Genomic DNA, 12,237 nt, shown 5'->3' with positions numbered 1-12,237 from the left:
TAAAAATAAAAACCCAACATCTTTTACTTGGCATTTTATCCTTATAGCACCCATTAATTTTTATGATGGTTCAAATTCAAGTGGATTTAAGTACATGAAATTCAGAGAGAGAGAGAGAGTATAACATGAAATAAGTGTATCATTAAGATTTTGATGTTAAAGAGATTTCTGCTAATTAAACAGGTTCACTTTGAAGATACAATTTTAAAGGAAATTATTTTATCTTCATAATAGAAATAATTCATCAAAAGAATTCTTTGTCAAGTAAAAGTAAATAACTTCATGAGAAATCTAAGAATAGCATGTTTACTTTACAAAAATGAGTTGAGACGAGCATAACTGTTAAAAAAATTTAGATGTTGGGAACTTTTTTTGCACATATTCCAAGATCGAACAAAGTCTGATATTTGAAGTATATTTGTTGTAATATATTTTGAATAAGGATTACTCACCCTGTACTGTATTCCTGCTAGAACCTGTATATTTAGTTATAATAAAAGCACAACATATTTTTATGAGACTGGTGAAAAGGCTCAGTGGAATTTGCCCCTGAGCCTGGGACTTGAGTTTGATCACTGGGATCTACTTGGTAGGAGAGGACCTATTCCCAAAAATTGTCCTATGACGTCAACATGCATGCACCTACACACATGCACACACAATTGCTTTAATTAGTGAAAGTCTGTCATTCTTGATTTTTCTGATTCAAAGTTGATGAGTATACATATGTCAGTGTGAATTCTACCCCATCATTGAATTTACATGACAAAGCTCTGCAGTAAGCTGATGGTGATAGGAACCAGAGCTTTCCCTCCCCTGGTTTTGGAGTTGATCTAAGAGAGCTAACCAGAAAGTCTCTGACAGATGGATGATTTAGTTTTTTGTGTGTTGAGAATGCACAGTTTACCTTAGGGTTACTCTTTCATGTAAGTGGCTTTTGTGCCCCAAGCTCTGTGTAGAGACTAGCTTTATAGGTAACTAAGTTACTTTTAGATGCAGCCACAAAGAGATGACATACTGTTTTTTGTATTAAACTGCCAAAGTTAGCAAAATGAGCTAGGTGCTCATTTAACCAGAAGTTATACATACACATTACTTATTTTTTAGATAATTGCTTTCATTGAGCATAACAGCGCTATTTAAAAACGAAGTGGCACATCAAATCTATGATTGTGGGATAAGAATCATGGGGTTTCAGGTGTAGTCAGTATAGTATGTCTTCCTAATTAACAGATTGTACAGAATAATAGATTGTTTTATCTTTCCTGAATTCCAATAGAGCAGGCAGTATATAACAGGCCACAACCACTTGATAAAGTACGAGTGACCGACAGAAAAGATGCAGAAGCAGCATACCAGCTTGCCTGGCGCCTGCAGTCTATGGTAAGCAGCTGCTCATTGAGTGGCATCTGTGATCATCAAATTGAGTAGAGTCTATGGAATTTAAATGGTCATTGAGTGGAAGAACATGTTTTCTCTTGTGTTTCACCTTAGCCATTTAATTATGAAACAGAGACCAAACAAACTAGGAAACCCTTCAAATTAACTGGCAAAGTATGTAAAAACATGTTTTACCAAAGTGGTTTTGGGCTACTTGGTTTTGATTTATAAACCTAACATGTCAGGTGCTCCAGAGAAGGCACAATGGTTAAGAGTACTTGTTGCTGTTGCAGAAGACCCAAGTTTGGTTCAGCACCCACATCATGGAAACTACAGGTGTTTGTAACTCCAGTTCCAGAGGATCTAACATGCTCTTCTGGCTTCCTGGACATCAGGCATGCATGTAGTGCACTGACATACATGTAGGGAAAACAACCTAAACATCAAGAAAAGAGAAAAACAGAAAAGCACAGCACCATACACACTAGTTGGGTGTGCTGGCATGTGCATTTAATCTCTGCATTCAAAAGGGAGAGAGAGGCAGGCAGATTTGTGTGAGTTCAAGGGCAGCCTGATTATCTCAAAAACAAAATAACAGTTGTCCAGCAAGTTTCCTGTAAGCCAGTCACAATAAGATCTCATTAGTTTCACATTAAATTGGTGACAGATAAAATACAATTTCTACCCAGATTTGCTGTTTTTAAGAAAGGTTGTTTTCAAATGGCTCTTTGGATTGTACAAGTTACACACCTCTGGTCCATTTTACACACCTCAGGTACAATGTTAGCAAATCTAGCTAAGTCATAGAGTCTTACACATTTTGTGGCTTCTCAGTGTTTGTATTAATTTAGCACTGACCTTTCTAAAGCTGGGATAATCTTTTTTTTTTTTTTTTATTTTCACTACACCTTTTGCTATGTGTTCTTTTCTACCACAGATAAATGGAAGCAAATCCATTTGCTTTGTTCTTTGTGGTCTTAACATATTTTTATCTTGGTGTTTAGCTCTTAAGTGGTAATGGAAAGGAAAGTAAGAAGGAAATCAAATCAAATGCAGAAAATTGTTAGTGCCATGCTTTTTAAAGTGGTCCTTTGATGCCACCGCCTAGGTCTGCCTTGCCAGCTGCTGCTAGTGCCCAGGAGAATTTGGTTGGGTATCTAAGCAGAGAACTCACTGGTACACCTGGTCAGGAGAATACAGTTTATTGAGTTAATGATCAGACATTACTTAAGTAGTTATTGTTTAGATGTTGTGTGTTAAAGATTTTGCCAGGCTAATTTTGTTATGTTTGCCTTTATTTTTGTTCTTAATGTAGCGAACGAGGAGACGCAGGGTCCGAGATCCATGGGGAAACTGGTGTGATGCAAAAGACTTAGAAGGGCAAACATTTGAGGTAATTTGGCTATATTTGTGGTTCATCCATGAAACCTTGTTTCATTATTTTAATTCCTATATATTATGCTGATTTCATTGTTACTGTGTGTATGATCTTTCCTATGTTAATTAGTTTATTGAAAAATTACCATTAACCAAGCCAGAGGCAAATGGTAGAGTTAATTAGAAGTCTGACTTGTGCTGAGAATTTTGATTCTCAATCTCCACATTGTTGTCTCTTAAGTCAAGATGTGTAGCATGTAGTTACATAAGCACGCACGAGCAAACACACACACACACTAAACCGGCTAAGCACCAGCAATAGGCAATGGTGGTCTCACTCGCCACCATGGTTCCTGTGACTAGCCTGCAGAAAGCCAGCAACAGCTCGCTCTTCCCTTAGCCCCATTAAATGCTTGCGCTCTCTCTCTCTCTTTTTCTCTCTCTCAAATGATATTCTTTTGAATGATGTTTGATAACCAATTAGAATACTGTTCTAAATATTATACATACTGAATTCTATATATTAAGTGTTATTTCTACTAATAGAAGTTGGGATCCTGATAGGAAACATAGGCAACAAATATTGTACATCTATACACATGCATACGTGTGTACACATATAAAATTTGTTGTCAGTAATTAGTGTGGTAGAGTGGAAAGAAAGTATTTATTAGTTTTGTTATCTCAAGTAGCTACTTAACTGTACTAAATCTTAAATTTTAATTTATGAAGTAAGGATGATAGACCTCTGAAAGAATTTTAAAAGAACTGAGAGGAAGTATATTAAGATCTTAGTATTAGACATCCAGTAAAGCTGCTCAGACGAGGTACTCAAAAATGTTACCTTTCTCATGCCCCCTACCTGCCCCTAGCCTTACACCTGAACCCTTTTTTTTTTTTTTTTTTTTGATTTTTCGAGACAGGGTTTCTCTGTGTAGCCCTGGCTGTCCTGGCACTCACTTTATAGACCAGGCTGGCCTCGAACTCAAAAATCCGCCTGCCTCTGCCTCCCAAGTGCTGGGATTAAAGGCGTGCGCCACCACGCCCGGCACACCTGAACTCTTATTGGCATAATAACAAGTAATATATGGTTCCTTCCCATAAGGTTGGTCTAAGGATATGAGGTACTCCCAAAGAGTGTGATGAGGAAAGAGTTCATAAAAAGTAAGATGTTTGAACCCAAGGATCAGGAGAAGAATCACCTCAAAATGTAGATGGAAACATTCTAGGCTGAGAGAGTTGCACAAGCAAAGGCACAGATATAGGAAAATACTAATATTCTGGGAAAGGTGCATAGTATGTATAATTAGAGTGTAGAGGTGACTAGATTATGAACATTAACGTATTTAACTGCACAGCACACATGACACTATTATTACTGCTGTTATTATTTGCTTCATAAAGATGTGGAAACTGAAGCATGAAGGCTCCAGAGCTCGGTGATGGTCTCTCAGCTAATGATGTAGTAGAGCTGTACATTTCTGCTCCAGAATTTGTTGATTTTGAGGACCCCAGTCTATGGTGCCAGAGATCAAAGCGAGGCCTCGTGCATGCTGGGCATGCTTCACCACGGAGCTACCTCCTTAGCCCTTGGAATCTTCTCGCTTGATTGTCATACATTCTTGATTATCACACTGTGATATCTGAGTTGTGAAAGAAAATTCAGCCACCTCAGCCCTGGAAACTAAAAATGGGAAATGATAGACTGGAAGGTTTTTGAAACTTAATGACTGTTACCATTGATTGAAATGGGCAATTCAGAAGAAGCAAATTGTCTGTCTGATGGGGCTATATAATTTGATATAATTTTAGAAGTTATTGCCCAGTGCTTATTAGTAGCAAGGAAACAATGTATACCAACTTGTTTGGTCTTGTTCTCACATGTCCTTAACTGTTATATTTATTCTGCCTGAGTAGCTGATAAATCCTTTGATTGGCTGTTTTAGCATTTGTCTGTGGAGGAGTTGGCAAGAAGAAAAGAAGAGGAAAAGTGCAAACCTATTAAATTTTCAAAAGCTTCAAAACTTCCAAAAAGGTACAATGTTACGTTACATAATGTATTTTTTTTAACTTACCACACATGTATAGAAAGGACATGAAAAAAATGCCCAGTAGTTGCATGTATCCAGGAAATATAGTTTTTTTTTCTTTTTCCCATGCACACGTGTGTACGTGTGCACACACGTCCGTGTGCATTCGTGTTAATGTCTCTGTATGCATATGTGAGCCTCAGGTTCATGTCAAGAACATCCTCTATTATTCTCACACCTTATTTGTTGAGGCATGGTCTCTATTAAAACCACGACTTGCCTGTGTTGTTAATTTTGCTCGTCAGCTTGACTGGAATTACAGGTGAGCTACTATGCTCACACAGCATATGCATGGGTTTCCGGGACTCCAGACTCCAGCTCTCTTGCTTACAAGACAAGCACTTAACCACTGGACCATTCTCTTAGCCTTGCTGATTACATTTTGGAATTTTTTAAAAAATTATTTTATTTCACAGATTAATAGTTTGGGAAAATTTGAGCTAGTGCTTCAAAGCTCTGGCACATTGAGTATTGGGGATTATTGCCTAGGGAACCTGAGTATAACAGGAGTCATTCAACCCTGGACATGGTCAAATAGTCTCATTTTCTGGTTGAATTTTGACAAGTTGTCGTGGAGTTTGTTGTTTTTAATGTGATACAGTAAGCTGAAATTTATAATTTGCAATATGGTCTTAGTAAATTGAGTTCCTTGATTTTTCTAGGCCCCTTACTTCCTGCAGCTGCCCATTAAGTAGACTTCAGTTTTGGCTTTTCACTTTTCAAAGCAAGATGTTAAGAAATACTGTTGCAGTTATGTTTCCTTGGCAGGGCTTGGGTCCTCATTTATAAATTAATTAAAGCAGCTATCACTGCTTGCTATGTATAAGGTCTTTATGTGAACACAGTTAATCCCTTGACAGACCTTTGCAGCGTTAGTGTCACACCCATTCACCTATAAGATAATGGAGTGGCAAAGAGACATATTATATTTGGTCATGCTGCTCAGTGTAGAAATTGTGATTTAAGCCCAGGCTTAGAAAGGCCCAGGAGTCCTTAGACCTGGTACTATAATTCTGTTTCCTCTTCAAAAGGGAAATTTAACCTTACCCTATGGGAAAAATAAAAAAAAAATTTAATAAGCCTAGACTCCTTACAATGTTTAGACAGTTAATATTCTGGATCTAAATGTGAGACTTTGATTTATTGTGATTTTTAAATTATTCTGTGTTTCCAGGAACCTTTTAAATCGATGCATGGTTTTCTCAGCTTTGTGCTTTTAGCATTGATTGATTGATTGATTGATTGATTGATTGATTGATTTAGCAATTTAGCAACTTAGTATAAATAAAGGTACTATTTCTCCTATTGATCACCAAATAAAAAGGTCTGCTGGAATAAGCCTTGTATATCATTGTTTAGTCATCTAATATACTTTAACACAGTTTCATACACAAATCATATATATCTTGCTTAAAAATCAGATTTACAATTTGTAGTGTCTCGTTTTCAATAGAGCATTCCCACTAAAAATTTCTGTGCAGTTTACTTGTAATGTTTATTTTTCATGGCACGTTAATATTAGTCACCTTTGCTTTTCTAGACTTTGACTGGTATTCAGTTTCTAATGCATCTGTTTGCAATATCTACTCTTGTGTTCCGTCCATTGTCTGTCTCTCTAGCTTTCTGATCCTCCATGTTCCGCAGCCCTTCAGGAAACAATAGCCTGCTCCTGTCTGTGCAGGTTAAATTCAGAGACATCAGTCTATTCACTCTTCAACATTTATACATTCCCACTCCATCTCAGTCTGCATTGTTATTTTTCGTTTGATTTTATTTGTTTTTATGTGTAAGTGCATGCCTGATAGCCTTGACAGCTATAGGAATCTGCTGGATCCCTGGAACTGGAGTTAGGATGGTTGTGAGGACTGTGTGGGTACTAACAGTCAAACCTTGGTCTTCTGGAAGAGCATCTAGGCCTCTTGGCCTCCAAGCCATTTCTCCAGCTCATAAACCTTGTAGGAGCGGGGGAGGGGGTTGTCATTTTGTGTTGTTGGTTTTTATCCACTTTTAAATTAGTTTAAAGATCTTTATTCTTTTATTTTTATTTTTAAATTCTGCATGTTTTGGGCCCTGGGGCATAAGCCTAATAAGACAAAGTACCCTCACAGATTGCTCTTGTCAGTTGGGAATCCAAGTTGTCTTAATAGAAATATTTCTGATTGATTTTCTTTCTATAAACATTGTTTCAGTACATGGAGATAAGGTTCAGTTCCCAGCACCCACGGTGACTCACAACTGTCCATTAATCCAGCTCCAGGGAACCTGACATTCTCTTCAGACTGTTATGGACACCAGGCACATACAAACTTATAGACCTGCATCCAGGCAAAATACTGAGACACATAAAGCAAAATTTTATAAATCTAAAAAATTAATAAATTTTAAAAATTGTTGCGCTGTTTTTAGTGGTCAAACCTTTCTTAGTGTTTCTTTCTGGTTCCAAACATGCTTTTAAATCTACCCTTGCTTAGATTCTTTCTCCTCTCCATTTCTTTACATTTTGAAATAATATAGGGCTTTCTTTTTACATTAGTTTAGCAGACTTGTTACTCAATAATTTAAAAAGCATTTATTGAATCTCCATTGTAGTGGATCTATTATGATAGTGTTGGTGTGTGCATGTCTTCCTTTCGAGACAGTCTCAATATATAATCCCTGGTTGGCCTAGAGCTCACTGAGAGACCAGGCTAACCTCTGCCTCCTGATTAGTGGGATTAAAGGCATACATCATAACACTCAACCTGACCAGCTTTTATGAGAAACTTCTTACTTGAACTTTCTGTTGGGTCTCATGTCAGGGAAACAGTTCTTTCACTGCAGTGTTATTATCTCTTGTCAGCTGTTCTTGTTTATCATAAACATTTGGTTGCTAAAAAAATATTAATTTCCTGCTTTCTATCAGATCTAAAAGCACATCTAATACCTTATAAGGGATTCTCCTGGTCTAATAGTTTTCCTTCAGGCAAAAGTTTGGATTTATATTATTGCTAATTTTTCTAATTAATGATTAATACTTTTTCTCAGTCTTCTTGAGATTATATTAATTTTTTTCTCTTTCAGCTCACTTGATCCTTTCCAATTGATACCTTGTAATTTTTTCAGTGAAGAAAAGCAGGTACTTATTATCAATAACTGCTTATAAATAATGCTCCAATTGGATGGGAAATACCCTTTATCTCTGTGTATGAGGCATGTATATAAATGAATTGGACATGGCAGGCTATATTAAGGATCTGGTAAATGAGTCAGGCAGAAAATGAGAGGAAAGAGAGTAGTTTGCTGCTGGGGCTTTGAAGCTTAGGTGTTTTAAAATCTAGTTTGCATTGGACTTTGATGAACGGTGAGACCTTGGAGGGGTGGGTAAGGAGAAAAGATGGGTATTGCTATCAGGGAGAAGAAAAGCTCTCTCTTTATGCTTTCCTTCTCCTTATATTTCAGGAGCCATTTCAGGTGAAAGTAGCTGCAGAAGCACTTTTAATAATGAATTTGGTAAGCATAACACAGTGTACTTTATTTCTTTTTGTTTTTGTTTTTGTTTTTTTTGTTTTTTTTTTGTTAAGTATTCTCTTTACAAGAAATTGAAATTTTCTTTTGAAGAAAGGCCAGACAATTGTATATTTCCATAGTTTAGAACAAAATGAATTGATATGAGTTTTGCCAACTGACTACCATTATTAATCATTTACCATATTGTAATACCAATGCCTGCTGTCCGGTAGATGACCAGAACTCTACCATGTCTAAAATGCAGAGGCTCCGTGTTTGTTCTTAGTAACTGCAGACAGACACCTCTACCAATTGTGTGTGCTAGTGTTGGTTTTCTACAGGAGGTTCTATAGTGACTTACTTGTGTCCCTAGAATGCAGATTTGTTAAGTGAAAAAGCTCCACCTTCCCAAGCCTCTTAGGCAACAGGAAGGGCCTGAAGTCTATGCCCACTGCAGCTCCCTGCAGTGCCTCTCCTTCAGAGCAGTAGTCACTGCACTGACACAGTATTCCATGATAGTGAGGGGGATTGACTTGGGAGCTGTGTTGTAGATGTGGTCTGAGTCTGCCCTCATGTTCCCTTTAGCACGCCCACGTGTCTATGGCAGAGGTGATTGGGCTTCTAGGAGGAAGATACTCAGAAGCTGATAAGATCCTTGAAGTAAGTCTTCTTTTAAAACATTTCAGTTACCAGCTGCTATACCAAATATTTTATAGAATTTAGAAAATATAATGAAAATATTGATTGATATCTTTATGTGTGAGAGTATGCAAGTATAGAAAGTTATATGTTCAGAAATGACTTAGCATTCCATATACTGAGCATCTGTCTTCTATCAGAGGGAAAGGACGCTGCAGCCTTGGCTACACGCTACCTTCACCAGAGAAAAGCTACAACTAAGGGAAGGAATATATGCTAGTCTGATGGGGAAAAACTGATATTCATCATTCTGCTGAAATTATTTTCATATGTAATAGGAACTGTTGAAAATGCAACATTTAGGCATCTGGAAAACTAACCATTATCATGCCTTTTAGATTAGAAAGTGCTAGCTAAAGTCCTAGCCTACAGTTACACTTTGGGAGTTTAATTTATTTGGCAAGTAATACAGTTGGTTTCACTATAATCCTTCAAGAACAATCTTTTACAGGTCTGTGCAGCAGAACCATGTAACAGTCTGAGTACAGGACTGCAGTGTGAGATGGATCCTGTATCACAGACACAGGCCTCAGAAACCTTGGCTCTTAGAGGCTACAGTGTCATTGGCTGGTACCATTCTCATCCTGCATTTGATCCTAATCCATCTTTACGAGATATTGACACACAAGCCAAATACCAGGTGTGTTTGTAGTGTTACAACCTACATTTTGTAAATTATTACACATCCTCTTGTTGATTTCTATGGAATAACATTATTACTTTTAGCTTTACAATTCTAACATTCTTTGCATCTGCAGTTTTGAAATAATTTGCTTTTTTCCATGAAATTACATTAGTAAGCATTTGGAAGGTCAGCAGTTGAGTATAAACAGGGTTGTTGTTGTTGTTGTTGTTGTTGTTTTGGTTTAGACAGACTTCTAGAGCCTTTAAAAACTGACAATATGCAATAGGACAGGACTTGTAACTGTAGTAGCTAAAAGCATTGATACCTCTCTTGGGGAAAAAAAAGTTTTGTTTTTATTCAATTTTATGTTTAATGTGTATTTTCTATGTAGGTAGCTATTTGTAAGTTATTGCCATGTTAATAAGAATTATAGTCTAATGATGTCACATTATGGCATGTGAACACATTTGTAGTACTTGCTTCATTTTGTTTGACAATGACTATTACTCTGTAGCCTTTGCTAGTCTGGAACGTGTGGTAATTCTATCTTGACCTCTGGAGTACTGTAATAGATACATACCAACATACCTAACTTATATACGTGAGACCTTTTGCTGCCTTTTGTTTTCAACTTTCTATATATGTGTGTTTGGTGAGGTGCACACTCCTATGTGCTTGCACATGAGCCAGAGGAGAACATTCAGTGTCCTGTCACTTTGCATTTTATTCCCTTGAGATGGGATTTCTCATTGAACCTGTAGCCAGGCTGGTACTCAGCAGTGCCCTGTCTCCCCATCTTCCTCCCTGTCCGTCCCCAGCACTAAGGCTATAGGTTACATGTCCGTATAACTCTATACCAGGTTTATTATGTGCATTCTGCATAGGTGAGTCCTGTTCCTCCTGCTTGCATAGCAACTACTATTATATACTAAGCCATCCCCCCAGTCATGCTGCATGTAGTTTTTAAAGATCATTTCTGGTGAAAAGCAAAAGACTTTGGGCCTGAAAATAATACTTAAGGCATTTCATTGAGTTGCTGCTGTTTGGATGGGGCCCCTTTTTGTTTTCTTTTCTCCAGTTAGCTGTGTATTGCATTGATAGTTGAAATTAATTATAGTTCTCTTATCATTGCAGAGTTACTTCTCCAGAGGAGGAGCAAAATTCATTGGAATGATTGTTAGTCCATATAATCGAAGTAATCCTTTACCATATTCCCAGATAACCTGCTTGGTTATAAGTGAAGAAGTTAGCCCTGATGGTACCTACCGTAAGTTTTCAGCAATAAGTTCTTGCTATCTCTATTCTCAAATGAAAGAACTTAGAACTGTAAAACTATTTAATGAGATAGATTGTGAATCAGCCAAGGACTTGATGGATGCCACCTAGTTAAATTAGCCTCTTTCCTTTCATCCTAGTGTTACTGTGGCCTTAAATAAAAGGAAAAAATGTAGAGCAATGTTAGAGCAGGCAGTGTATATACTGAGCACTGTGTTCACAGGCTATACATTCTGGGCACTATAAACATCACATGCATAAGCAGTGTATATATACTGGGCACTGGAGACATTGTAGTACATTAAACATAGTTCTCATATCATGAAAATAGTTTCATAAATGCAGTCTTGCTTTCCCTGCTATGCCATGTAAATAAAGAAAAAACAAAACCATAACCCCAGCTTTCTATTACCTCCCAGGATATTAGGCTTCCCAAAGACATACTGACTTCATATTCCCTTAATCCCATCTGTCTTAAGAAAGAATTAGTTTGGCATAGCCCATTACCCAACTTGATTTCTCTGGGATGTGTGTCTCCTGTGTGCCTCCTTGTGGTTGTCCCAGTCAGCTCTGTCTACATAGGAATTAATACAGCAGACTAAGAAAGGCAGGGAGGGAACGTTGGTGGAAAGAAAGTAGTTGGAGACTCAGATTTTCTCTGTGTATAGTTGTGTGTGATAGGGACTTGCAGTGTTCCCGTCCCATTGAATCAGAACATCTTTGTCATACATGCTGTACTATACTTGGTTTTCTCTCCAGTTTCTAGCACAGAGCCTGGTGTACAGTGGATTCTAAATGAATGTTTGCTTAATTTAATTTCTCTTTATCCTTAATCTTCTTTAGTGTCCTCCACTTCATAAAGTCTTCTCACTCCTGTTGATCTGCAGTGTTTTTTCTGCCTATGTCTCTTAATGAAATTTATTTATTGTTTTTGTATTCCTAGTACCAACTAGTCAGCACTGAAATTTTATTGAATGAATAATAATATCAGTAGTAGTCCAGAATGCCCTACTGAGTACAGCACATAATACACATAATTTTTCAACTTAACTCAAATATATAAAGGTTATAAAAGAAAGCATCACAATAAACTTGCCTTTTCTTTAAGTCGCATCTCAGTCTTCTGAGTTTTGATCATGATCCTCTCTATTCTAGTCATTTCTAATACAGTTAGTTGATACTGGGTACATGTGACTTACCTTTAAGTATTATAATTTAATAATTTAAAATGTATGTAATTCTGCTCCTGACCAAAATGAATTAATAATGAAGCAACCAAAATAATAGGCAAAATATGCAGAACAG

General features: G+C 37.1%; 1 protein-coding gene across 5 annotated transcripts in view; it reads left to right on the top strand.

Annotated features, from left to right (window-relative positions):
• Mysm1 (Myb like, SWIRM and MPN domains 1) overlaps nucleotides 1-12,237 on the top strand; it is a 33,985-nt gene that overhangs the window by 16,854 nt on the left and 4,894 nt on the right. For all 5 annotated transcript variants that reach the window (XM_029476116.1, XM_021160769.2, XM_029476118.1 and 2 more), the window contains exons 10-17: nucleotides 1,280-1,383; nucleotides 2,696-2,773; nucleotides 4,704-4,792; nucleotides 7,908-7,962; nucleotides 8,286-8,336; nucleotides 8,919-8,993; nucleotides 9,484-9,672; nucleotides 10,792-10,924. In XM_029476116.1, the coding sequence (XP_029331976.1) occupies nucleotides 1,280-1,383; nucleotides 2,696-2,773; nucleotides 4,704-4,792; nucleotides 7,908-7,962; nucleotides 8,286-8,336; nucleotides 8,919-8,993; nucleotides 9,484-9,672; nucleotides 10,792-10,924 (774 nt within the window). The remainder of the gene's footprint in view (nucleotides 1-1,279; nucleotides 1,384-2,695; nucleotides 2,774-4,703; nucleotides 4,793-7,907; nucleotides 7,963-8,285; nucleotides 8,337-8,918; nucleotides 8,994-9,483; nucleotides 9,673-10,791; nucleotides 10,925-12,237) is intronic.

The sequence above is a fragment of the Mus caroli genome, chromosome 4, assembly GCF_900094665.2.
Source record: "Mus caroli chromosome 4, CAROLI_EIJ_v1.1, whole genome shotgun sequence".
Lineage (NCBI taxonomy): Eukaryota > Metazoa > Chordata > Mammalia > Rodentia > Muridae > Mus > Mus caroli.
Note: the sequence above shows the minus strand (reverse complement) of the source record. Positions and strands in the feature narration are given on the sequence as shown.